General features: G+C 37.0%; 1 protein-coding gene across 3 annotated transcripts in view; it reads left to right on the top strand.

Annotated features, from left to right (window-relative positions):
• Positions 1-7553: 7553 nt before the first annotated feature.
• Lim3 (Lim3 homeobox protein) overlaps positions 7554-27643 on the top strand; it is a 43359-nt gene continuing 23269 nt past the window's right edge. For 2 of the 3 annotated variants that reach the window (XM_070302198.1, XM_070302199.1), the window contains exons 1-2: positions 7554-7847; positions 17718-17762. In XM_070302198.1, coding sequence (XP_070158299.1) covers positions 7568-7847; positions 17718-17762 — 325 coding nt within the window. In that variant the 5' untranslated portion in view covers positions 7554-7567. The remainder of the gene's footprint in view (positions 7848-17717; positions 17763-27643) is intronic. The other variant, XM_070302200.1, reaches the window with a different exon arrangement.

The following is a 27643-nucleotide window of genomic DNA, read 5'->3' on the forward strand; positions in this document are numbered from 1 at the left end:
AAATTCTAGTCACCGCGTCCGACTTGTTTCGCGGCGAGAATCTCCACCGGCAAACTATTATATTATGCAACTTCCTCGAAGCAAAGTATCGTTGCTGATGTATTATTTATTATTCATGTCAAAAACTTTCTTTAGAGTTTATTGTTCATATCAAAACTCACACGCGCATCGTAATAAGAGAGTTTTGATATGAACAATAAACTCTGTCACTCTATTGAACAGAGATTAATACGAGTGAAAAAATATATATATATTTTTTTTTTATTTAGAAATGTTTATTCACGATTCGTCGAATGCGTATGCATGGAATTTGTCGAATTGATAACGTTAGAAAGATTCTTGTTTAAACAATTTTCGAAAGATAACAATTTTTTTACAAATATAGGTTTTTTTTTTTTTTTTATATAAATATAATAAAAAATATGATCTTCTATTGTCATTTATCAAGTTCACCATTGAAATGTTTACTATTAGCAATGGTTTTGCAGTCGGATTTGGCGATCATTCTACATTTGACAAAATGCGACTACATCTAAAAACGAAGCACGCTTGAAGTTTGATGGTACTTGCGCGGTAAAGGATTCGATTATTTTTAATATTGCAAGCTTTTATTTGTGCCCCTGTCTGAAGTTTCTTGCACATCGGGCACTCGTCTACTACGAATTTTCAAAAATGCCGAAAGGAAGTTTTTCGAATGTCTCAATCCCATTTTTTTCTCAAAAATCTGACCTGATACGCCATTTTGCCTCGCGAATTTGTATTCAGCGCGCCAAAAGCACTATAGAAAACTATTTGCCTTTCTCCAGATCGCAAAATTATGCAGATCCGTGTAATAATGTTTAATAACGATTGATCTGATCAGACATTTCGGAAAAAATTAAATTGGGAAAATACTGTCAAACTTAACTTATTCGAAAGGGACGCGCGGATAAGGATAATTATTATGCCAACATTTTTTTCCATGTCCACTATTTGATCCTGTCCCCTCCCCCCCTCCCCCTTCCCTCCCCCTCTCCGTAAATATAAATTAAATTTCAATCGTTTACAGTAGCGGAGAGAGCGCGAGCTACAATAAAGATCGCTGCAGGCCATGAATTTTATACGATCGAGTCGAATGTTTCCGAGAATGGCCGTCATTTATTTGATTGCCCCGTGATTCTATTGTATGAAATCAAGTATATGACATGACCAGAACGGGAAGGTTAAGGGTTAAGATCCGCGATGCGCATCCGGAAACCCGCGACGAAACCCTTCCGATGTCTTTCTCCTTGTTTCTCTCTCGGCGCGATGACGCCGAGAGTCCGCGACAATGTTATGTCGGTCCGAGGTCGAGAAACGTAGCAGGTTTAATTTCGTTGAGTGCACCCAACGACCGATCCGGTCGCCCCCGCGTGTCCGCCCCCGCGGGGTGCGAACGCACGCGTGCACACACGAGAGAGTTAAGCGAATGGGAGCGTGTGTATATGGTACTCGACACGTGCATGTACGCTATAACGATCCTTATATATATATATATATATGTGTGTGTACGCTGTAGCGTTTATACAGGGTATCTCAGGAAATCGTAATTTTAATTACAAATTCTTGCGTATCAGAGTTTAGGGTAAAGCTTTTCTTAATTAATATCGCGAGTGATCGAAAGTGAAAGAGAATCTTCGAAATGCGATTGGATAAGGATATCTATCAATTTGCTATTACATTTATTTAAAATCGACATTACTTACTCAGAATTTTAAATAAAATAGCACGAATATTTTTTAATAATATAATAAGATTTTAATAAACGATGAATGATTTTCGTGTGAACAGAATTCCTTTAATATGTATTCTCTGTCATATTAAATAATTTTAAAATTATTTATTAAATAATTTTAATTTTCAATAATTTTAAATAACTGAGACAAGGTAGGAAAACAATTGCGAATTTTTTTAAATTATTATCTTATAATTTAATATCTGGAAATGATGCGCAAACGTATAGATGCACGCCGCGTGTACGCGTTTACATCTAAGTACTATATACAGTACGTTTGTGGCAAACAAGGTAAATTCATATGTGGACCTACTGACTGAATACATATACGGACTCGCTGTATGCTAGTATATGTGAATACGTAAGAGCGGATATATGGGATCAAGTGTATATGAACAGAATATACTGGTCAACGTATATACAAGCCATTCGCAAATCCTGCAACCTGTACATTGCACGTATAACGAGCTTTATTCCTGTAGTTAAAAAAAAACCGATTAATTTTATACGGACTTTCAATATATACAATTAAATAATATGTATCATGTAAAGGATATTTTATTTAGAAAGTATTCTCATCTACAATACAATAAAAGTGAAGGGGAAAGGGCATTCATATACACAATGTAATTTGATCGAGCTTCATTATTTTGCGCAATTTTCCAGGTGAAAAATCCGTCGAGATCGTACAATGCATTTTTCGGCAACGAGAATAAAAGGCGAGAGAGTCCAGGTTCACATGGTGCGCGGTCGCGTTAGACGACGTACAGAGAAGTGCCCCCCCCCCCCCCCCCGTAGCACTGATTCACCTACAGCTACGTTAAAAATATGTCTCGCTCTTTTACACGAAGCTCCGAGCAAAATCAACCCCTGTCGAGCGCGGCAGTGTAGTGGGAGGAGGTAGCGGCGACGACGGTGGTGGCTTAAACCACCCCGTACACGCCCGACGCTCGAGGGGTAGGTTGGACTTGGGTTGGCCGGCCGGCCCGTGGCCGCCATTATTGACCATCGGTCTTGATTAGCGCTTGATACTACCCCGTCCGATTTTCTTTGGCGGAATCTTCGACGTGCCCGGGCCTTTTTCTCGCGCCACCCCCTTGTCAAATCCTTCACCCCTCGCATGTTATTAATAATACGGCCTAGTATGATTTTATCGTTCGCGATGGAGAGACATAAATGGGTTAAGGTATTTCGTTATAAATAAGGATTATTCCATAAAACGTGTTAATCGTAAATTTGAAAAAAATGAAAAAAGAATGGGAAAAATTGAAAAGTTTATTTTTTTTCCAACTGTCTTAAACATGTATTTCTTAAGAATAAAAATTTTCACGTAGTTCGTAACGGAAGATATTAAATTTTTTTTTTTTTTTTTTTTTTTTTTTTTTTTTGAAGATGTCTGTTTAAGATAATTTGAAAATCTCTTTAATTGTGTTAATTTGAAGAATATGAGGGAAATGTATTGGAAATAAATATAATACAAATTTGCTGAGATATACTAGCATTTATACAGCGATAGAAAGCTTAAAGAAATTAATATTTTAATACTAAATCCAGGTAATACGATTAGCTAGTGGCTTTTCTGCAAAAAATGACGCAAATTTCAAGAAACGCAATTTTTATAATATCGATTGATAATTATTTTCAATATAATTCCGGCATTATTTTTGTATATTGATACGCATTCATGTACTGAACTTCTAAGCTATTGATGGGAAGGGGGAGGGGAGGAAACCATTAGACTCCCATTTTTATAAAGTAAAGTGTCGTAACCTGTAGGGTTATAACCACCTCTTTCCCTTCTCTCTCTCGTTCTTCCTTCAAGTTTACGGCAATTTTCATATAGAAAACTTGTAAAACGTTGATATTCATGACCCCGCTATAAACGTCGCGCTCGTATGTGCGTCATCGATCTCACTCCCTATCGTCTCGTTTATATCGCAAAATCCGTATGCGGAAGTAAAATATATTCGCGGCAAAAATAAAATACAGGAATAGATGTTTAAAAGCGGCATTACATTTTCCGATTTTTCTCGAGAGCTATTAAATATTAACTTTTACATATAATGCGATTAAGATGATATATATTTCATCTAGTTATTAATACATTAAATTAAGTTGTTATTTCTGTAGAGAAAACCATATATATATGTGTGTGTGTTAACATTGAAATTATTTTCAGTAATAATTGTAAATAAAGTCGATATAAATAATAATCATTAAATTAAATAATAGCTCTCTGTTACAATATATATGCGTAAAATGAATTTTTATATGTAAAAGAAACTTTATAAGTATTTATCTTTGAATTTATGATTTTATTTATTCGATATTTATACTAATTTACAAAAAAAACTAACTAATTAGAAGAGTTAATATTTATTGTAAAATAAATTTTTATTTATATGTTTCATATAAACTCAGTTACAAAATATGATTAAAGAGGCATATTAATTACTTAATGATCTTTCTCCGCATCTATAAATTCTTATATCCCAACGAGACTCTCTCGCATGTTAATTTCCAAGATCATTTACAATCGTATATCGGTCAACTTTAGTCGCGATCGCTTACGATTTTTTTTTTTTTTCCCCCCCCTCCAATACACGATAAGCAAAGTCCATTTTTCGCGCTTGATCGGAAAAGCTCCGCTGCGGCTCGTATCGTATATAAACTAACAGGAAATCTTGCGCGGGATCCTCGTATATACATATCTCGAATATGCGTTGCCTACGCACGAGCGAACGAAGGGCGGGGGGGGGGGGGGGGGACATAGGTTGCGCGCACGGGGCGCAGGCGTGCCCGAGACTTCCCCACCGGATGATCCCCCCTTCGAAGTGGTGTTGGAGCCGACGGTGGCGATGGTTTCGGTGGTGGCCGAGGACGGTAGGTAGGGTGGCAACCTCTCCTTCGATAGCTGCGTACGCGATTTCGGACGATACGTCCGATGCGCGAACCACCTCCACCTTCCGGCGACGTTCTTCGTGCCCTCCGAGCGTACGTTCGGTTCCTGCTAGCCGAAGCCGAAGCTGAAGCCGGCTCCGGATAGTATCGCGGCACCTGCTAATCAAATAGTACACACTCCACGATCGCATTGCTCGATTCCTCGGGTCGACACCGAGAGAATCTGTGCCTACGAGTGCTGACGAGTCTTTCGAGGAAACTTCTTTTCTGGATATAAGATCCTCGTATCGAACCCTTCAAGCGTTCAGAATTCACATTGGAAAGAATCGTCGCGCGTTAGATATCGCCGATTGTGTTTCCGCGAGAGAGAAGAACCGGGGACTTTGTAAAATAAATACCGTTGCGCGCCCAGCATCCGCAGGATTGTATCAGTGAGTGATTAAGGCAAGATGTGAACTCTAGCACTTCGAGATCCTAAGATTACCGGACAACGATCGAAACGTCATCATCAACGTTTACCGAAGAATGCCGAAGAATTATAATTAATTTCACGAATCTCGATAGCGGAGATCCCTCCATTTTCTCCGCAGCTAGGACGCAAGATGCGAAGATACCGAGACGGGCGAGAACGACGATCGACGACAGTCATCGAGTGTCATCGAACGCGCTCGTAGACGGCTCGGGAGGGAGGAGGGGAAGGGGAACGGATCCGATGAGAAGGAAAAAACGGGCGGGACAACGTGGCAGGTCGAAAATCGCGATCAGGAGGCCGGTGGTGGAATTCGGCATTTCTTATCGGCGGCCGGCGAGGTTGACCGCATACATTCGGCTGGAATTGCCGAACCAGGAGACAAGGCAACAACCGGCTAGATCGGTCGCGATCCGTCGCGTTTTTCTCCGACGCGTCGGCCGATCGGAGGACGATTCACGTCGTGCGGGACGCGAGATTTACATCGACGCGCGTGTAAAAACCATCGGCCCGCTACCGATCGCAGCCGCAGGCAACGATATCGATCCGGGGAAGGAGGATCGGACACCCGCTTAGGGGAGCCTCGGAAACATTTACAGTGTTATCGGTTTCTACGATCGAGAGGAAATTTATTTTACCTTCTTCGTAGAATACCAATCGGGATTATTATAGAGAGTATCTTTGGTGCGAATAATTGAAAGAGGGAATCGAAGAGGTATCTGGATAAGAAGTAGATGCGATCGTGGAAAGCTTCGATATTAATGGAATGAGAAACGAGTGATTGTAAAATGATTAGAAAATAGGAGAGACGCTGTTAGCGCGGGAATACAGTGGAAATTAGACACGCGTTATTCATCGGTGTTTCTTGCAACATGTGACCGTTCGCATTTCATCGACAACAGCAAGCGCGAAAGATCTGAGATTTAATTATTAAAAAAAAAATGAAGAAAACTTTGCCGGATAATTTACTTGGAGGGAGAGAATGTGTCGCGATTTCCCATTTGACGATGAATGTTTGACGGGCGATGCTCTCTCGCTGAGTACATCGAGGTTGAGGTAACGGAAAAGAAAGGCCCGATGTGCAAGATATCGGAAATCGCATACGCTTGTCGAGGGTGAATCGTTTCATTGACAATAAGCGGCTTGTGCGATAGCATTGGTGGAACTATCTACAAACGGTTCATTCAAGTCTCGTGCAATGAGCTCATCATAAACGAGCACGAAGAGCGTATCCGGTACGAAAGAAGTTTCACGACTTTGTCTACGAATCGTGCAAATTTCATTAAGAAACTGATCGCAACTCGGGACTCTCTTCAAGATAAAGCGAGAATGATCGTTCGGTGAGCGAGCGAGAGAAGTTGATGGACGGATCTTATATTGGTTATTCGTGTATAATTTCTTCAAGGGAGACTTAGAACTCATTTTCAGGATTGACGAAAGTTTTATAGTAGAGATAATTCTAGAGAAATCGTTCGCGCGCGAGAGCTTTCTCAGTGTCTTGGTATCAACGATGACGGACGGAGATGATATAGAAAGAAATCAGTGAGCTTCCAATGATCTTCTCACGACGCTAAATCGAAACACTTGCGTGATGGCGCGTAAAATATACTTTTTAACAAGAATCTTGTTCAACGCCGGACAATCTCGAGTTTTCTATCGAATAAACGCTGCGCTTGTGTGTTTGGGAAACGATCTCACTCTTGGAAGTACCTTATACATCAAGTAAGCTCGGTAACTTTAAGAGACAGTTTGATTTGAAATCAGTACATCGCGTACAAGTTTCCATCACGCTGGAAGATGCACACAAACAGCGAATCTTTCGAAGAAACGTGCGGCTTCTTATCCTCGTTTCATCTGCACCGTAGCCGAAGTTGCTTCCTTTCGAACTCGAAGAGATAATAGGGAAACTTAATTATAAAATTTTACTTTTGCCGAAGAAAGAGAAAGTGCTTTGCTGCACGATCGTACTTCCAGTTCTTCACTTGGAGGAAAGCCGCGATAACCGCGACACTCTCCTTCTACATGTAATCCATATTAACGTTTACATCTCTACCAAACCTATTCAACGATTGCATCAATATTCTCTTAAACTGGAGCCGCAGCGAAACCGATGCCTCTCGCATGAATCATCCCTCGATTATCCTCGACGTTCATCGACGAACTCGCTGCTGTCAACATCAGCTGTTTCGCAGCCAAACACGCGTCACAACTCGATAGAAATCGCAGCGACCATCTCGCCATCCGCGAGAGGCTTTTTCACGTAAGGGCGACCATCTCGCCGGCGGGAATTGCTGCCGACCCGATTGCACGAGCTCGTTCTTAGACTGGAGCTGTATCTGCCGTACGCACCGCTGCCGGGGGGCGGCGGGATCCTCCCGGCGGTGAGCGGTAGCGGTGCCACCGGCGGCTGTCGTCCGGTTCTACTCGGCGGCGTCGACCTGTCAATGTCGGCGGCGGTGCAGCCGCCGGTCGCCGCGACGCTACCGACGAGCCTGACCGGCCCGAGCGGACCGATCGCGGCCCACAATTCTCTTCATCACACATCCGGCGGCCTGGCCCTGCCGCTGGGGGCCGCGACGGGACCGCCGGTGATGATGCCGCGTCCACCGCCGCTGGGACCCGCGACCCTGCCGTCGACCCATCAGGATCCTGAGGATCTCGCCGACGCGGCGCCTAACCAGGACGTTCTGCTGGCGCTCCTCGCGAGAAACAAGAATCTGGAAGGTGAGTGAAAGAGTGGGCATGCGACTAGAAGATTCTTTCTTTCAACGAAGCCAATAATTAATTTGCTTCAACTTACGGAGAGATTATGCTTTCTAGATAATAAATCTGGGAGGGACACGAGCGAGAAATGCAACGCGTCCATGGCAAAGTTCCCCGTGTCTTTTTAGGGAGATTTTTTTTTTTTTAAGCGAAGAAAATCTTTTCAGGAAGAAAAATTGAAGACAATATTTTTCTCTCTGGTTGGAAAATTTATTTTGCAGCTAAAGAAGAGGTTTATTTACATCGATTTATATATATTATTGTTTATACGTATATTAAGTATCTAAGTTGAAATACGCAGTAAAATTGGTACACGAAGATTTTCTAAAAAAGTGACGTAAAGGGAAGAAGAAAGTTTATAAAATGTAATTATGAAACGCATAGAATTTTATATAATTCGTTAATCGTGAAGCACGACGTATCAGTAGACTGATAGAACGATACGAATCAAGTATTATCAGAGATTATTTTCAAGCAGAGAATCAAGATTATAACTTATGCAATACTCGCGTATGTATAGAGAGAGATAGAAAATTATATTGTAGAGAAAGCATAATAGTTTCTTTTTTCTCTTTCATTTCTTTAAGTAAAAAAAAATTTCCGCTTTCTCAACACAAAAGAACATATACTATATTTTACGAAAAGAGAACGATATACATTAAAGAAATTATCAGAATGATGTATCGTTGCAGATACATGTTACGTGTGACACTCTCTCATTTTACAAGTTACGTCATAAAATTATTATCGAGTCAATTATTCAACTTGTTGACACTTGTAGGAAATATAATTCCGACAATTTTCCCATAAATTTTAGTAAAATATTTCATCATAATATGTAAAACTAACATCAACCTGAAAAGAAACGTAAAAATTTGAAATATACATATTACAAAAAAATATTATACATATATTAAAATAATCTCTCTTGGCAATTATTTTAATGTATATATTATTGTTGCACGATACATTACACTTTATTAACTGATAAACACTTGTCTTTACGATACGTACAATTGAACATATCTGAAAAGCACTTTTGTAAAAGTAAACATTATTCTCTTTTTACGACACGTATCGAATATGTAAATATCAAATGCATCGCCAACACAAATATTAGACTCCATTTAATTATTGTCGCTCAGTTTTTCGTCATGTTTACTATGTTGGAAAGGCATTTATTCCCGATAGATGCAAGTGGCAATTGTATCGGAAACAATTTACATGTGAAAATGTCATGATTAAACGGCGAAATTAATAACAAGATGGTTGACATTTGCGCCAATCGTCGAAACTCGATCGCAATTTAGCTCCTTCGATTTACGATAGGGTCTTTCTGTTTCTCTCTCTCTCTCTCTCGTTTGATATTAATTTTCGCTCTCAATGACGTTGATATACGGTATCTCGTAACATCAGCTTGACTTAAAATTTTCACTTGAACGGTGACCACTTCTCGATAATGTCTTTCCATTAACGATCGATAAGATTAATGTTTCCATTTAAAGAGCCACTATCGTTATCCGTGCCACTGTCTTATTGCTTTTTCTATCTGACGTTGTAATTGCCGGAGCTACACGATATACATATTTTAGCACAATAATATTGAGTATTTATTATATATTATTATATATTGATAAGATATATCCATTGCGTTAAATATATAAATATATAACTAGCGTTCAAGATTCTATTTCGTCCGGATAGATTATTTCTATCTTCTTAGAACCAATATTAATATTATTAGAGTTAATATTATTATTATAACGTTTTATTTAAATCGCGAAATTGTCGTTTATATGTAATGTTAGAATAGATTCTGTCTGAGATTTAATTAATTTTGAAATGTGCCTAAAAATATAAAAATGAGCCACTTTTTACTTACGCTAGAAATGGAGAGAGAGAGAGAGAGAAAGAATCGATTAATCGACTTATAGTTGCAAGATTAAACAATTTACAATGTTATAAAGTTTGCAGAATACGCCACCCAACTCTGTTTCATTCTTATATTTATTAATCATTTTTATTTATAAATCGCACGAAATTGCTTAAATATTTGCTTGAAACATTTGTGACAAAAATTTTTGCAATTACTTCATTAGAAAAATCTGTATATAAAAATTCACTTTTTACCGTGTTAACTGTATACCAATTTTTAATTCCTGTTGCCTTACGAACGTTGATGCAAAATAAATGTTCGTATTATAAGTATCTAAATCTAAATCATACTTTATACCTCGTATAATAATCAAGCAAAGCTTAAGATTAATTATCAGATGAAGAATAATTTTTCATTTGTTTTTATATTTCGGAAATTCTTAATTATTTATCATTTGAAAACTATTGATACACACGCATTCCTATTAAAAACAATGAATTTGTGAAATTAATGTGATCTGTACATTTGTGAAATTAATGTGATCTGTACACCTATATAATGAGAGAAAGGCAATTTAAAACGTATATTCTTTTGTTCTCAGACATAAATACATAATATAAATAACAGGATATCGTCAATAAATGTCGATGATTAATTAGCGTATCAATTTTAGATATTCATTCGATTTTCGTTCTCGTCCCATTTTAATTATATTCTTGCTTGCCATTGTCATTCTTCTTCTTCTTTGTCACGCGCGGCCCGACTTGTCCTCTTGAGTTATTCATCCAGTCGATCTCGGTGAGTGGAGCAAGGTCGAAGGTTTCCTAAATTATGAACGTCCGCGGCCGGAAGACGATCTCGTGGTTATGCATCGCGGAGTCGACGACCGATTTTCCGAATGAATATTCACGAAGGATTGCGCGAGTTTAGCGATAATTAAGTTCACGTGACCCTGTGACCCTTTTACGATCCAAATACGAGTCGTAATATTTCGCTTGCTACAGACTTATTAACGAGAGATCCGTAACTGTATTAGAAGTTTTTTTTTTGATTATTAATTAAAGTGACGGTTAACTCAGTGAGTTTCTCGACATTATGTGAATATTTTTCGCAATTATATATAAGCGATATATAATTACTTTTATAATAAATTTTCTTTTATATAATATTAAAATTTACATCAATATTTTAACATTATTATAAAATTGATATTCATATATCAAGTATAATATTTATTAATTTTATTGTACGAAAATTATATTTATTGTAGAATTTCCATTAAATCGAATTAAAAATCTATCTAAAAATATGCGAAGGGCATTTTTAGTCTGCAAAATATTCTAATTTTGCATTATAACATCAAATGTGGTCGATCTTGAGTTTGACAGGAACTGATTGACTCGTCTCGTAGAAACATCGCGTGTAACGTCATCTTCAAGCTTAGTCGGATTGATTATTAGCGTGATAATGACGACGCGTGGATTAATATTCATCGTGGAAGAACGAATACAGACGGTCGTTGCGCGATCCGAAGAACCGATCAACTTCTGTCCGGCTAAGCGTTTCTGGGTAATAAAGAGAGCGTAATAGTTCGCGGCTCTCCGCTTTTGTTAAAAGGGCGCGGCGAGGGTGGCGGATATTTTAATAAGGTAAGTGCTGCAAGGCCGGTTGCTATGCCATTGGGGCGGTTTAATCATGTAATGTGTTCGGAGGCTCGGCCGTCCCGCAATCGATATACGGTATTGCTTCGGGCACGACGCGGCGCGTTACGTACGACGGGGCTTAAATCCTACAACTAAACCAACCTGGAGCTAAACGTGTCCTGCGTGAGTCGTGTAAGCCGCGCTAAATCTCCTCGACGAAGGCTTCGTAAGGAGAGAGAGAGAGAGAGAGAGGATCTTGGTTTTCGCGGCTCACTACCCTTGCAAATCGAAGGGAACGTCATCGCTACACATTTTATGTCACTCGGAATGTCTTATAATCGATTAATCGTATGGATGTGATTTTATTAATCGGGCAATGAAGACTTTTTGTGTCAAAGCTTCTGCGTAGGAGCGAATGAACGTAGTAAGTGCACAATTTGTCAAATTCATGTTAGAATAGAATAGACTTTACTGTATATTTGCATTGAATCGTTCGTATCTGTAAGACTTCATCGATGTTAATTTTAATTGTCTCTTTGTCTCTATTTAATCGTAGTTTAAAAAAAATAAATTTAATAAAATAAGTTTTAATTAAAAAAAAAAAAAAACTGAACCGAACGAAAACGTGGCAGAGATTTTCCCTTTTCGATATTTTATAGTGACGGAATATTTGTCAAGTTTTATCTCAGAAAAACAAACTCGACGGATAATTTCATCATTTTAAATCGCATATTATCTGGTACACAGGAGGGAAAGGAGAGAAAATTGCAAAATAAAAAGTCCTTTCTCTTCTTACCCTTTTTTTTTTTTTTTTTTTTATGGAAAGACTGTCGGAGAATCGTACGTTGACAAGGGGCGAGAAGCTCCAATGACGACGTCAACCAACCAACCAACCCCCCCCCCCCCCGCTCCCCTCCCCCGAACAAAATGGTAACCATAGGAGACGGCGGCTCATAGCGAATGGTCGGGACGGGGATGAAAAGAAAATGGCAGACCACGGTTACGGGGTAGCGCGTGGTATTCGCGTGCTGTGCAGGGGTGGAGGGAAGAAGTCGGTGGGAAAATGAGGATGAAGGTCGGTACCTTTGTTGCCGACGAAGGATCGGCTTTGGCACTCTAAGAGGGCCGAGAACCTTAAGGTTCCTACTCCGTATAATAGCGCACACTGACAAGGTACAAACGCACGCAAGCGCGCGCACAGAGATGCGCATGCACTCGCGACATACATTCGCGAGCGGGTATGCGTTTTCTTCGTCGTATACCGGTGCGGTTGTGAGAGCGTGGAACGTCTCTCCGAGCACTTCGCGGTCGCCAAAGCCGATGATTGGACGAGTTGATCGTATTTACGCGGCAAGGGAAGAAGCTCTTCCCCTGGGACTTAAATTTCTCGCGTCACTTTATGGTGTTCATGAAGCACGGTTTCTATTTTTTTTTCTCATGGAAACGAAGCATAATGTCTCTTAGCTTATTCAAATTTTATGTTCTAAATATTATTATAAATTGTCTTAATCTGGCAATTAGGAAACCTCGTATAATTGCTCGATACACATACTTCAATTAGCGAAATACAGAGGAATAGAGATGATATTCGTATATCGACGTACACTCTGCGATGTTCCGGAATATAAAAAAAAAAAATACCGGTAACCCTTTTCACGTGCTATAATCACGGCAATACCTTTTTTCCCCCGCCTACGTTTCTCGTGAAAAAAAGTTGTCCGATTGTGGATGGAGAAAATTGCTTTTCAAGTTGAGAGTTCCTGCGGTAACGGAGCGGCTTTGCTATCGTCTTTTTATGACTCGGGCATGAAATCGTCAGATCGGGAAGGCACCGGGCCCGAACACTTCCTATATTTTCTTCCGTTTCCTTCGCGCCGCAACTTCGCCCCGAGTGACCACTCGCTGTGATAGATCGGCCTAGTAATGTCGTTAACTATCGGTTATCGGCCCTTTATTGCCACAGCCCGTGTCTCTATAAGTCATAATTCCATCGCTCCCGCAGAATGAAAGAGAAATCAGGAGAACGAGGATGATGAAAGGCATTTGCGTATTTCTTTTTCTATTTACGTTAAATTTTCTTTTAAATAAATTTAATTGCCTTTGTTCAATTATAAACAGGCAATCGATATAATATTCATAATTATTTTCTATCTTTTGATTCTTAAATTTTTTAATTTATATCCCGAAATGTCACTTGCCAAATCGATAAGTATAAAGCCGTAAAGTAGGAACCTTGACAAAAGGAAAGGTCGACAGTGCGCGTAATGTTTCTCCCTGTTGAAAAACAATTCCCGAATACTAAAGACACGCGCGTGTTTCACCACCCGCATCGGATTACCGCGTCTCACCCTGGGGAGTATTACGGCATTACGTATTTTTTCATCGCGCCTAGCTAACCCGAGGTCAACTCATTTCCGGTTTCGAGTAGCGGCTAATCGAGGTTTTGATCGATAGCTATCTTTTTTTCAAACGGTAAAAAAGAAAACATTTAAAGATAGTCGTGGGATCATTGTGCCGTATCGCAATATGACATCATCTTTTTATATAGGAAAGCAAAAATATTTTTTGTCCATTTGAAAGAGAGAGAGAGAGATATTCTCCGGGAAAATAATAATTTTTGAGATAAGAGAGAGAAAGAGAATATTGAACATATCTTTATTCAATTTTCCATTTTTAATCCATTATTATGTGTTATTGCATTTAAAGTGACAATAAATGCAGTTAATTAATATATGTTTCTGACAATTTAGAAATTTTTACATTGATCCACATCAAATTTAATTAATATATATTTATAGACATTTATTGTATCGGAATAAATATCTATTAGGAAAACGCAGTTCGAATTAGAACATCGATCTGTTATGTATGTCAATGAAGTATAGTTACGTCAAGATAAGAACTTTTTTTTCTTCAAGTATGTATGTCACGATTGTGAACAGGGCAGAGAGAAATGAACGATTCTTGATAAGATTAAAGTTTCTTTTTTTTTTTTTTTTCTTTCAAAACGTATCTTTACACAAAGTCTACCTACTTTCTGTCGAGATGAGTAGCCGATATTGCGATAACTCAATAGTAACAGTGTCAAATGATTATATCAATCGATTTTACAGAACGTTTTATACTCTCGTAATAATTGTGAGACTTCGTATTAAGTCGTCTTATCTTGCAAAAATTTATTTGAAAGATATTTTTCAATTTCATTATCTTTCAACTATCAAAAAGGATTTAATATATTATGTAAGAGTTTTTTAATAAAATAATTAAAATTTTCTGTAATTGTATAATTTTTTCTTGAATTTATTTATAATAGAAAATTTTTAATATTATATACTTATTATATATATATATATATTTTTTTTTTTTTTGAGGCTGTACAAATTAAAATTCTGTCAAAATAATATTTATTTCAGATTAAATATAGAATAATGTTTCGTCGCTCTCTCATATATTAAATCTCTCTTGTGTATAATATCTAGAGATGTGTGTGTGTTGCGAATCTTTTCATAGCTGTAATCTTTTTTGATTCTCCTTTTGACATTTTAAGTTCTTTTTATTTTATCTTACGGTAGAATGCTTGGAGCCAGTTATTACTTTGTTATCTTATAACCGCCTTATATCCAAGCACACGTGTGAGAGATAAAATAGAAAAAGCTTTAATCATATATATTTTTTTTGTATAACGAATAAGACCTTCATTAGAAACTTATGCGCTTTTCTTGCATAAATTATTACATTATTATTATTATTATTATTTATAAAAAAAATCGAGTCGTCGGAAATTTTCAGCGCGTATCCTTGTGAATTTAACGATTCGGACAAAGCATTTTGTATGTAAGCGGCGGTGTAATCTGAACTTACACGGCAAACTCCGGGATTGAGTTAGCGTATATACGTGGGAACGCAGACTTGGTGCCTCGGGGTTGTTTTCCTTGGAGGCGTGCTTGCCGATCGTCTATCGCGTAGGGTAGGTTTTTCCATGGAGCGTTACATACACAAAGAGAAAGAGAGAAAGGTGGTGCTCACTTCAACGGCGCCACGTGACTCTTGCGGGACAAAGTTCGTCTGTTTGTCGAGAGCGTAATCACATACTCTTTTTTTCTCTCTCTCTCTCTCTCTCTCTCTCACTCTTTTCACAATACACCATTTCCCTTCCGTTGTTGCCACTGGGAGTTTACGCGATCGGAGATTAAGTGGTTCATGATGGGAACTAAATGGTGTTTAGGCTGTTAATGTAACCTTACGATTATGTCACCGGCAGAATTGTGTGAATTCGAAAGGACACCAGACGAGTTATGTCTCACACATTTTACTTGAAAATATATTTAGACATGTAAGTTACAAATAGGTTTATACACTTGATTTTCATCGCCATAACTTTCTCGGATAAAAAAAAAAAAATTATAATCTTTAACATAGATAAATTATAGAAATTACTATCTCGAGGTATCCGAGTAATATAAATTATATCTATAGATTTTAATGTGTAGATTAGTACTTCTATAATTTTGTATCTTATCAATTGTCTGTCAAATTTACATAATGCATGTTATCGAACATTTCTTATTATGTATGTATTTTTCGTGTGAGCTTCTGTCTGTAAATCGTATCGAAATCAATATGGGCTGTATTTCGATTAATGCGGCGAACAGGTAAGGTTTGATCGATACAATTTAATTAAAAGTTACCATATTACATTTTATAGAAATATTATGCTATGTTGGAGAAAAATTCTAAATCAATCTCGATTTTATCCATCGTTGTTATAAAATTGCGAAATTGAAAATTCTAACATTTCCTCTTTTATATGTAGCCAGAAAGAAAGTTGAAACTTTCTGAGAGAAAAAAATTACCTTGCTTCTCCTCATAAATTATCCCTCCGAGAATGTTCGAAAGCTCTTGTCGTATTATACGCAAAAAGCTCTCGAATTAAATTCATTTTTTTGTATATTATCCTTTTACAAATTAATTTTGAATATATAGGAAATTTGTAGAAAAGGGAAAAAAAGAATAATGAGGTTCTCTTATCCGTTGTTTTAATTCGACGGTGATCTAACAGCGAAGAGTTAACTGTGATGTTGCTGGTCGTGCGTTCCAAAAAGTATGATACTGCGGTTTTAATGGTCAACGTATATAATCGCGCGATACATGTAATATAAACTGAGAACGAGCAAGTAAAGAAAAAATTTCAGATTTTTAGTTTGATAATATTTTTCAATATTGATACATTAATATCAATATTTGAAAGAAAATAAAGCAGATAGGTCAATACATAAATATCAGGTTTAAATAATGCAAATTATTGTTTTTCATTTATTTGAATATTTAAATTAATGTTCATTAGCATTCATTGCGTAATATTCGTAGAAGAAAGTTTTATAATTAATATTTCAGCAAAATAATATATAATTTCATAATTTTGTTATTTTATCCTGCTTCTAAAATAACTCATTCCGCACGTTCGCGCGAATATTTATATATTTTTCATTTATAATTAATCAATATTGAGATATAAATTATACATGTGCATAACTCTCAAGTGCAAAAATGTATAAGTACCGTATAAAATGCGATATGATTACTTCGCGTGAGAAACACATTGGACAGATAATTATTATACGCATGATAAATATACATGGACTACAATACTATAGTACGATAAGAATTATCATACACACGAATAATCTAATTCGCGCTTGAAGAGAGGCGACGAATCGCGATATCACCTCGCGATCAAGCGTAATACATGTGCAAAACATCTTAGAACCCGCTCGTAACAGCGGCGAGTTAAATTATTTATGGGCGTAGTATGAGAGAAAGTGGCGGCAAGTTGAAATATTAGTGACACAATGTTCCATAAAGAAGTTATGGCGCCTACAACCGAGATACGAGCGACGTGTACACAGCGTTGCGTCGACGTGCGAATTTCTCGAAATAAAATCTTGCAATCGTAACAACAAACCTTAGGATGGCCTTTGATTTTCATAGAATATTTTTGTTACAATACACGCGCGCTCGTGTATTATAAAAAATTACATTTTAGATCCAATCCGTGCAGAAGCTTATTAAAGATCAGTTGCATTATTTTCGTAAAGACTAAATTTTTTTATTATCCTTCCAATATTGTATAAATTAAAACGAATGAGCAATATTTTTTTTAATTCTTTCAATGAGATATTTATTTTTTCTCTCTTGCGAGTGCTTTGAAAGATGGTAATTGAATTTATTATTTTAATTAGAGTCTTAAAGGGAAAATATTTTTCGGTTGATCAGTCAAAATTCAATCTTACATTTTGTTTTCTTTTGTTTTAGAACGGAGGATCAAAACACCAAGCCGTTTTACTATCAAGGAAGAATGTGAGTGCTTTTGTTTTATTTTACTTTTTTATGTTGCCTTTTACGGTGAATTTTTTTAAAAATATTTTGAGATTTAACTAAACATTTTAAAATGGTTGTAATTTTAATCTATTTGATCGCGTGAATTTAATTTTGATGTTATGAAGAAAAAAAAAGATCGTTCTTATACCGCCCCTACTGCGATTACTTTTATTATTAGAAGAAATAAAGACAGGATCTCTGCGGCTCAAAACTTGAATACATATTATACCGCTTTTATCTAAATGTCAAAGACGATCCCCTTTCATGAGAAAGGGATAAGATTGGACATTGAAAATTGGGCGAAAGATAAACTGCACACAGGAAAGTCCAAGTGTCAATTTGTAAACGAGAAAGCTCGAATGATGGTCTGAATCCTTGAAATAGTCTGTGCGAAAAGGGTCACAAAACACTGCGAAACACTCGACTCTGTCCCATATGTTATCTAGAACATGTTCAATTTCGATCTCCACTGCGACAGTTGGTCGCAGGACACTATTCTCGATTATAAGTTACATCTCGAGAGTTTTTATTGTCCATCGACATCGATACCGTCGTTCACTTCAAAGTACAGCATGTACTACTTATCCTGAATGCGGGCGATTATACGCGCCTATTTTTATTCGAGATACGCGTATAAAAATATAGATGGTACGAAGAAGGTGCTTTATTTTTCCACAGCTTATAATTCAAGAAATATTGATATTTGATTGCATATGCATTTTTATAAGGAAAGGGATGGTCTCGAAGTTAAAAAAAAAAAAGAAAAAAAAAGAGGCGTTTCGTCTGATGTATCCAATATGCAAGAGTAGAGGAAAGTAACAGTCGCGCTTACGAAGTAATCCTTCATCCTTCATCGGAGAAACACGCGCGTGTCAATCCCTCCTCCGTCCTCGGCATACAGGGTGGTACATATTCATCGGAGCACATGGCGCGACGAGAGAGCGAGCGGGGCACCAGTTGTCCCGGCACGTTCCTGGCACGTGGCCGGTCACGTGGCCGTACTGACGAGTGGATTGTTCATTCCGACGTCTCTCGTATGCGCCGATGTACGAGGATCGCCTTCCCGCTGGGTTTGTTGCCGATTTTCGTGGGCTGCCCGTTAATTGGAAAGAATCGATTAGATGGCTTCGCGGCGAACTTTACAGCTTGCTCGAACGATCTTTGGCGGTGGACTCTTTTTTTTTTTTTTTTTAAGGGAGGAAGAGAGCTTTCTGAAAAATAAAATAATTTTAATTATTCTATTTTTATATTCATTTATATATAATTTATTATTTTTATATTTATTTATTTATTTTTATATAATTTATTATTTTTCTCTCTTTTAATTTAATATTCACGTTTTATGCAATAATAAACACAGTAGAGAGATTCTCTCCGTCTTTGAGAAATAAACAAAAAAGTGTTTAAAGTAAAAGCAAGAAAAGAGAGATTTAACACAAAACGAGTTACAGATTCAAGAAAATTTAATATTATATAATTGCGTCTTGCAGTTGTTGTGCCAAGTTATCTTAACTTAACAAGTTACGCAGAGAGACAAAGTAAAAAAGTGTTCACGTCGAATCGATAATACGTATTGGTGGTGTTCACGGTTCCATTAGGATAATTGTATGCTCGCATCGTTTCTCTTCCTGTATCTATAGCTATCTACCTATCTATCCATCTTTGCGCTTCTATCCCCCATAGTCGATTTTTTTCGACAACCCTATAGCTCTCCGCGATGGGTAAGTAGGCGATGTTGACGATAACGTTATGAGGGATCGAAAAATCATTAGTAGGAAAACAATATATTATTGATACGCGAACAAATTTATCAAATGCGTTAATAAGAATTAGAAAGACACAGGGAGAAAGTAAGTGAGAAGATAGAGAATCTATAGAAATAATTACGTAACACGAATGTGTGTTAAAATTTGATAATTTGAGGTTCAAATTTATCATCGAAACAATCTCTAGAAAGGAAAATCACACACGTTTACAAAATATTATTTCCACAAACACTTGGAATTTTCACCGACATAATCCTTTTCGCTTTATCCTAGAGGGAGCTTTGTTTTCGCGATAAAATCTTTTTTCCAAAAATCTTTCTTCTATGCCAATGTATTTAGAATGTTACGAAAGTCGAAAAATCATTTTTTTTTTTTAATGTCCGTACGCATACATGTATGTATGTATGTATGTATGTATGTGTGTACGTATGGAATACATCGTACAACTTGTTCTAACTTCCGCAATTTTTCGAAGATATCGGGATAAATTGTTTTTAAACGGATAGAGTATCATTAAAGAATGGTTGGTATCGAATTTGGTGAGAATCGGTGAAAGGATTTATTTTTGATAAAATTTTGAAAAATATCTATATCCGCTCTAATTTTCGCAAATTTTAAGATACCAGGTTAAATTTTTTTTACACGAATAGAGTATCATTAAAGAATTATTGGTATTAAATTTGGCGAGGATCGAATGAAAAGATTCATTTTTTATTAAATTTTAAATTTTTTGAAAAATGTCTGTTCACGTTGTAACTTTCACAAATGTTGAGCTTCCTCTCTAAGGAAGCCAAAATTGAAAAATCCGCTCGCTTTAAGAAGCTTAAGCTTTGTGAGCGAAATGAAATGATGAGGAAGCAATCGGCACGATGTTCTCTCGTAAAACGATATCGTAGCGAAATCGTAATCGATCACGGCCATTGCCTCACAGTTTTTTCAACGTTCGGCTATTGTAGACAAAATAGTCCCTCGGGGAACAATACTTGACGCTGACCGGCACTCCTACACTCGCCAGAGTGATCCTCCCACACGATCGTCCGTGGGCACGCATTGCAAATCACGCGTAGATTTATGGTGACGTCGAAACGAACGATTCCGTAGCCCAGTTCCCATGCTCCCGTCACGTAATCGACCGTGAACGTCCGCTAAGTGAAACAAACCAATAAATGGCCGCATCAACGCGACGGTGCACCTTGCGACGTAACATCTTCTTCTCCCGTTCATAAATTATCATTCAGAGATGATGTCAATAATCTCTTGACATTCTTAGAAATCCATTAATTTTTTTCTTATATAGACACGCATAAAATTGCAATCGATTATCGCAATAATAAATCTACTATCAAATTACTAAATTACTTGAAAAAATTATTAAATTTAAAATTGAAATTAGAAGTCAAATTTAAATTAATTTGAATTATTAAAAAAATCATACCTTAAAGAAGAGAGTTTCGCTAGTTTTAGCTTAATGGCGTTTACGGAATAAAAATGTGAGCATATTTACCGTGATAATAATATTTATTTATCGCAAATTAACAAAAGTAACTTTATATCGCGTCGATCGTTATCGCGCGCGTTCCGTTTCTCATGGTACGGGCCTTTGCACCTCGTTGTTGATTATTTAGGCGGAAAAGGAACCGCCCATGCTTTTACCACGAAGTGAATAGGCCGTAGAGGAGGCGCTAAATACGACAAAACCATGACATCCGGTGTGCACGAGTCGACACGTGACCTTGTCAATGCTCTTATGCCAAGTGCTCGTCGAGGCAGCTCGAGCACTATTCGGAGCATTGTGTTACCATGTGTATAACGTGTATTATTCGCGCTTTTTTTTTTTCTCGCCTTAGTCGACAATACATAAACGCAACTTTTCAATTTATCATATTCTCAGTGGACTCGAATATCGTGTATAAATATGATAGCGGGATTAATATATTATATAAACGGTATTATCGATACGATTATTACAATAGTAGGGAATATTTATAGTGGATAAAAATTAATTTATTTGAAATTTTTAGATTTTTTTTTAATAGATCATTAATTGATAAATTTATAATTAATTTTTTTAATTAAAATATAAATTAAAACGTACTCTCAATTACAATGAGATAATTCGCGATATAATACGTTAAATGTAATATTTTTTCCGATATTAACGTATGATATTGTTTATTATTTTGTTTATTTACGCGCATGTGCAATAAACATTAATTTCGTGATATTTTCGCCAGATAATTTATTATACAATATATGGTAGTTCGCGGGCAAGATATTGTCGCGCGATTGATTTACGATGAAAATAAAACCCGCAGATATATCAAATTCGATTGCCCGCATTCTTCAATTATACCTATAAACGAACATATATCGTTTATGGCTCGATATAGGATCGCTTATCACAAAGTTTAACATCGAGCGTTCGTGATAAATTTAATTTAAGAAAATTGTCTCGTATCATGTTTTTGTAAAGTTATTATTTGCATCGAATACAGTGTGTGTGTGTGTGTGTGATTTATGAGAGTGGTAGAAATATTGTAGATGATAAGAAAAATATATTTTTAATTATTACAACAATATAAATATAAGAGACAAGAAATTTATTTACTATAAATTATTTGCTTTATACGAAATAAAAAAATGAAATTTATTATGTCCTTGAAGCAATTTAGGGCACTTAATTAATAGACGTTTCAGCAAGTATGGAGCTTGAGAAATATTCTTTTTACGTTATATCTTGAAGCTTGAACTTGTGGCAACGTCACAAATGTGATAATAATTTAATAATTCTAATATTTTATTTGCATCTGCAAATTATGCATTAGCAAAACGAAAGTGAATGATAATTATCGATTGGAGAAACTCTTCTTCAATCTCGTCCACTCTTGTTATGGACCTGGAGCAATCATCGCGCTCGTCACCGGGTTTAGGCAAAAGTCAACGCATCACAGAGGAAATCTGTGAAGAAGAAAAACATATCGTCCCCTAATAGCCCTCATTGACAACCATAGCAAAGACGCGGCACGGTTTTGGGGTAGCGCCCTGTTTTCATTTCAATTTCTACCCCTTGGTACCCAACCTTCCCCCCCGTCAATGGCCAGATGGTGTATGAGGCGGTTCTCTCTCTCTCTCTCTCTCTCTCTCTCTCTCTCTTTCAGTATGCTTGGATCCTGTATATTCTGCGCGCTTGTGTATTCATGCCTCTCTGGTTCTTTCACTTCCTCCCCCTCCTCCTCCTCCTCCTTCTCCTTCGTCATCGCTCTAGCTGACTATGAGAGATCGTTATGATTGAACATGTCAATGTTTGATTTGGCTTATACCGGTGCCTGTAATGCGGTTAACGCATCGGCTCGTTTTCGAGGGTACGCGACATTCTTCATGGTTACCGTGACGCAAAAATTTCTTTGAGAAAAAAAAAATTGCGTACATTTTGCCACGTTCATGAGTTTTAATAGATTTTTCGTACAGTTTTTGCTAATAATATAATTTTTAATTTTTATTACATCATTAATTATCTGCTCTTTCGTTAAAGATCTTGCTATTTAGATAGTTTTATTTTAAATAGCAAAAATTCTTTTTTCTTTCCATTAAATGTTTTGAAATATATTTTATATACTGTACAATCTCTGTTCAATTCCACCAATTGGGTTACATATTTTCCATTTCTCCTTTAATCAATTAACTTAATTGATTTAAATTTAATTTCTTTTTCTCTTGAGAAATTAAATTATCATTGTAAAGAAAAAAAAAAAAAAAAAAAATTAATTAAAATTAAAATAATTTAAATAGGGCTTGTAAGTGAAGTAGCTCTCGTTTTTAATTCAAGTATTTGAAATTTTTTCATTATTCGATAGATAAGAGAAAATACTATATAAGTTTGCAGGCACAGTGAGTTTACCTAAATCCGCCAAGGATACTTCGGGGGAGAATGGTGGGTCCCCCGCCAATCGAATTACCGGGTTCCGCGTCGCGATTGCGGAAAAAAGAAACCGCGGATATATTACAGGGAGAGGATGAATGAGAGAGAGAGAGAGAGAGAGAAGTGTTTAAATTTAGACGAATGAAATAATAAGATCAAACGGTAAACACGCAGCCACGGATGAAACGGTACCGCGTGCAAACAGAAGCTCGAGCTGACGCGAGGGTGTGCTCGATCGTGCTGGCGCTTTCTGAAAATACATATCGCGATCCTCCGGGGAACGTCGCAGCCGCGGTGCTTCGTATATCGATTGCAGTGAAGCAGATTATCTCTTTTCCTCACTCTCTCTCTCTCTCTCTCTCTCTCTCTCTCTGTGGTCGCAGAATGGAGAGCTTTGGTAAACACAACAAACGCGACGCGCTAAATAATATCCGAACTGGCCAGCGGGAATAAAATTTTAAAACGCCCCTTTTGCGTGGACACGATGGAAAGAGAGAGAGAGAGAGAGAGAGAGAGAGAGAGAGGCGCTTTTCCGATTTATATTTATATGTGATATCATATTTGAGTAAAATACAATAGAATATAAATTTTGTACACACACACAATTAAATTCGTTTAATAAAGGTTTATTTGAAAAAGTGTTTCTCAATAACAATCGATCGATTAAATTAATTTGCTTGGTGGGAAATGGCATTATAATAACGTTTCGTTACAATTGTCCATGTTTATATTTAATATACGCGCCGCGCGCGTATTCTGGATATAGGTGGAAGCTACTTTTATATAAATATATGTGCGTATCATTAATAAAACGGTAAATAAAAGTCAAATTGCATAGCGAATATTTAAAACATGATTACGAAATTACTCGATATAAAGAATAAAAGAATGTATTTAAAATTAAAATCAGAAAATATTATGTAATGAGAAACGTATACTTTTCGATTAACAATAAATTTGAGCGTTATTGTTGGATTGGGTTACGACAAAAATGTCATAAGCTGTATCTTCTTCGCAAATCGCAAGTAATAATAACAAGCGGAATGGCAAAAATCTTGTTTGAAAAATCTTTCTGGATTCTTGTCCCTCTCGTGTATGATAAAATGACTGGGCGAGAAAATCACGCGGAAGGATTTGACGGCCGGCGGTTGATAGTCATCCCATGTTAATTATCGGGAAGGTGGCCGACGAATCATCGCATCGCCGGTAGACGGGACCGCAAACCCCATAATTGCGGGCCTTATGGTTTCACCGGTGGCACGAGCCGCTTCCGCAGCTGACCCCAGGACACGGCCAGTCAGTCAGTCAGTCAGTGAGTTAGTTAGTCGGCTGGTCTATATCGGGAACGCAATATCCCGGAACACCCGCGGACCGTGGAAGCCATAATATGGAGCAAACGCCCGTTCGGGCGCGCGCGGAACGGAGTGATTCACCAAAATGCACGACAGATGCGCGATCATGAAAGATAGCGGCCGCCGCGCTGCCTCGGAAGTAGCCCGATAACTTCTGGAAGCCCTCACGAGGATCGTGTTTTTTTACACAAGGTGATCCTCCGTTGATGTCCGTTAACCCCGCCGGCCCGCCCTCACGCGTCCTGAAAGGGTAGGGTGGGTTTTTGAGTGGGATGAGGGATAGAGCTGGTTACGATGGGTTTGTAAGAAATACTTTTTACGCGTTTACTATACTGTTACAAATTTCTACGAAATATGTGCAATATATTATATGAAGTGTTTTAGTAACGTATTAATGAAAAATTTGAATATATAGGATATTAAAATGATATAAAGTTATAAAGCGTAAGCGTGAATGTGGAATAATTTGGAACTCAATCGACGCAAAAATATTTCGTTATTCGTGTTAAAATTATATAATTGGAAAAATTATTTGTGTATGAAATATATTAAATAAATAATACGGAGAGAAAGAGAGAGAGAGAGAATAAAATTTGTCATTATTTATGCAAGTGATGTTTAATTCAATGAAATTTCTTCATTTATAACAGTAGATAATGTTTTTATTTAATCGCGATTTTAGCGGAGAAAGAGACGCTTGAATATTCACGCTGTTAAGATTTCTTAATTATTATTAATATAATACAATACAATATATTTTATAGTAAATTGTGCACAAAAACATCCTAAACGTTTTATATCTGATCCATGTATCTAAAATTGATTATAATAAATAGCATCTCAATCGTTGATTATAATTAATTTCCAACTATAAGAGAAGATTTACAATAAAAGATGTTCTTATATATCTCGACTTATGTTACGATAAAAAATCATTATACGCTTTGATTATATCGTCATCACTCGTATATTTTCATAGAGAATAGAGGAGAAAATAGAGGAAACGTACATAATCATACGTGACAAGTGACATTTTCGTGGAAAGAGAAAGAGAGAACAAAGTCAGAACCCCCCGCTTTTCCACGGGACTACGCCGAAGGGGAGACTTATCCCCGTCGTATTCACGATACACCCACGCACAATGAACGTCCCTAATAGGTACACGCAGCCCCTGATTAGAATCTAGGAAGCTCCGTTTTGCGCGGGAGACGCCGCTGACTTTTATGGATGATCGAGTATGTTCGGCCGGATGCCGAATTCGAATGCCTCCTTTGTTCCATCTCCAGGAACGGATTCTGCGAATGATTGAATTCGACTCACTGCGCAGAGATCCTTAAATCTAGCGAATCAATCTGACGAAAGTTTGAAAAAGTATCGAACGCGATTGAATTATTCGCATGGTGGTGATATTGGAAATGCATTGCGGTAAAAAATTTTTGCGACGAATTTCACCCGATATGAACGATTACGAAATAATTAACGCTATAATATTGAATTAGAATCTTCAAAATTTATGAGATCGTTTAGATGTAGTTATAGAAAAAAATCCGACCTGTATTTATTAAATACGTAATCTTTGTCACGATACATCTCATTGTGTTTTTATAATTAATCTAGAAAGTTTTTATATCGCACCCTAAGGTTTTCGCTGATAATACAACACGATCCTTGCGTGTTCGATTTTATTTATGCAACAAGTTAAAGAGCAATGTTGTGTGTAGATTGACCATAACCGATACGGAGTCTGTAATTATTAAAATCGATGATAATGTATGATTTATAACGCACGTGTCCCAGTGCATGCGATGACATTTCGCATATGTCGTGAAACGCTAAACTAAAAAGTCAAAGATATTCCGTTTTGATGTTTGTGTGAATGATATCATGTTTATTGCTACCACAAATTTTCCGTGAATAAGATTAATCATAATATTCAATTAATTTCTTTCATAGACTTTGATATAATCTTTTTTCAAATAACGTCATTTTCTTTTTATCAAGATAATTAATTAAAAAATTTCAAAATCTGCGCGCGAGAGACACAACATCTAATTAAACTTTATTAAAGGAAGAGCTGCTTATTCAGTCTTTGATAGACGTCGTTGATCAATGGATCTATATATGAGAATACATATTCATAAATAAAAAAGATATCTTCGAGTCGAATTTAAAAAAAAAAAAAAAAATCTCTATACAAAGTCAAAATTATTTAACTTGATTTGATTTGCGATGTATCAATCCGTTAGCTTCCTTAAACCCCGTGATTTAGCGAGAAGGAAAATCTGCAGAGCGCATCGCGTCGGCGGCGCGGGATAACGCGACGCGTGTACACGCACGTACGCACGCATGCTTCGGATTATGGCTCGTACACGGACGACTCGACATTAGGTTCTCATGGGACGTTATTAGCGTAGCTATGATGTAGCGTGGTGCAAATAAAGCGCACGGCTCGAAGCCCGAAAGCATTACGCTTGATTACTCAACCTGCCGAGGCATGGACGCACACGGTCGCCGACCGAATTGTTAGACATCTGTAAAAAAAAAAAAAAAAAAAAAAAAGGAACGAGCACGCGAGGCTTTAATATATACAACGAAGCGTGTATCATACATGGAATGTGCCCATATACAGAGTGTGTACGAAAGAGGTTACATTTCAATATTTTTTTCTTCTTTCCTAAGATATGAATATACACATCTTTGAAAATGATTTATGGATTTCTTTCCCTTATTTTGTCATAGATATCTCCGCGAAGTATTTTACATGGTTTTTTTTCTATCCTATCTTTCAGATTATGCACTAATATATCGCAGATTAAGATATAT

This window comes from Polyergus mexicanus, unplaced genomic scaffold, assembly GCF_030449975.1.
Source record: "Polyergus mexicanus isolate NDT 795.1 unplaced genomic scaffold, iyPolMexi1.0 SCAF_9, whole genome shotgun sequence".
Taxonomy (NCBI): Eukaryota; Metazoa; Arthropoda; class Insecta; order Hymenoptera; family Formicidae; genus Polyergus; species Polyergus mexicanus.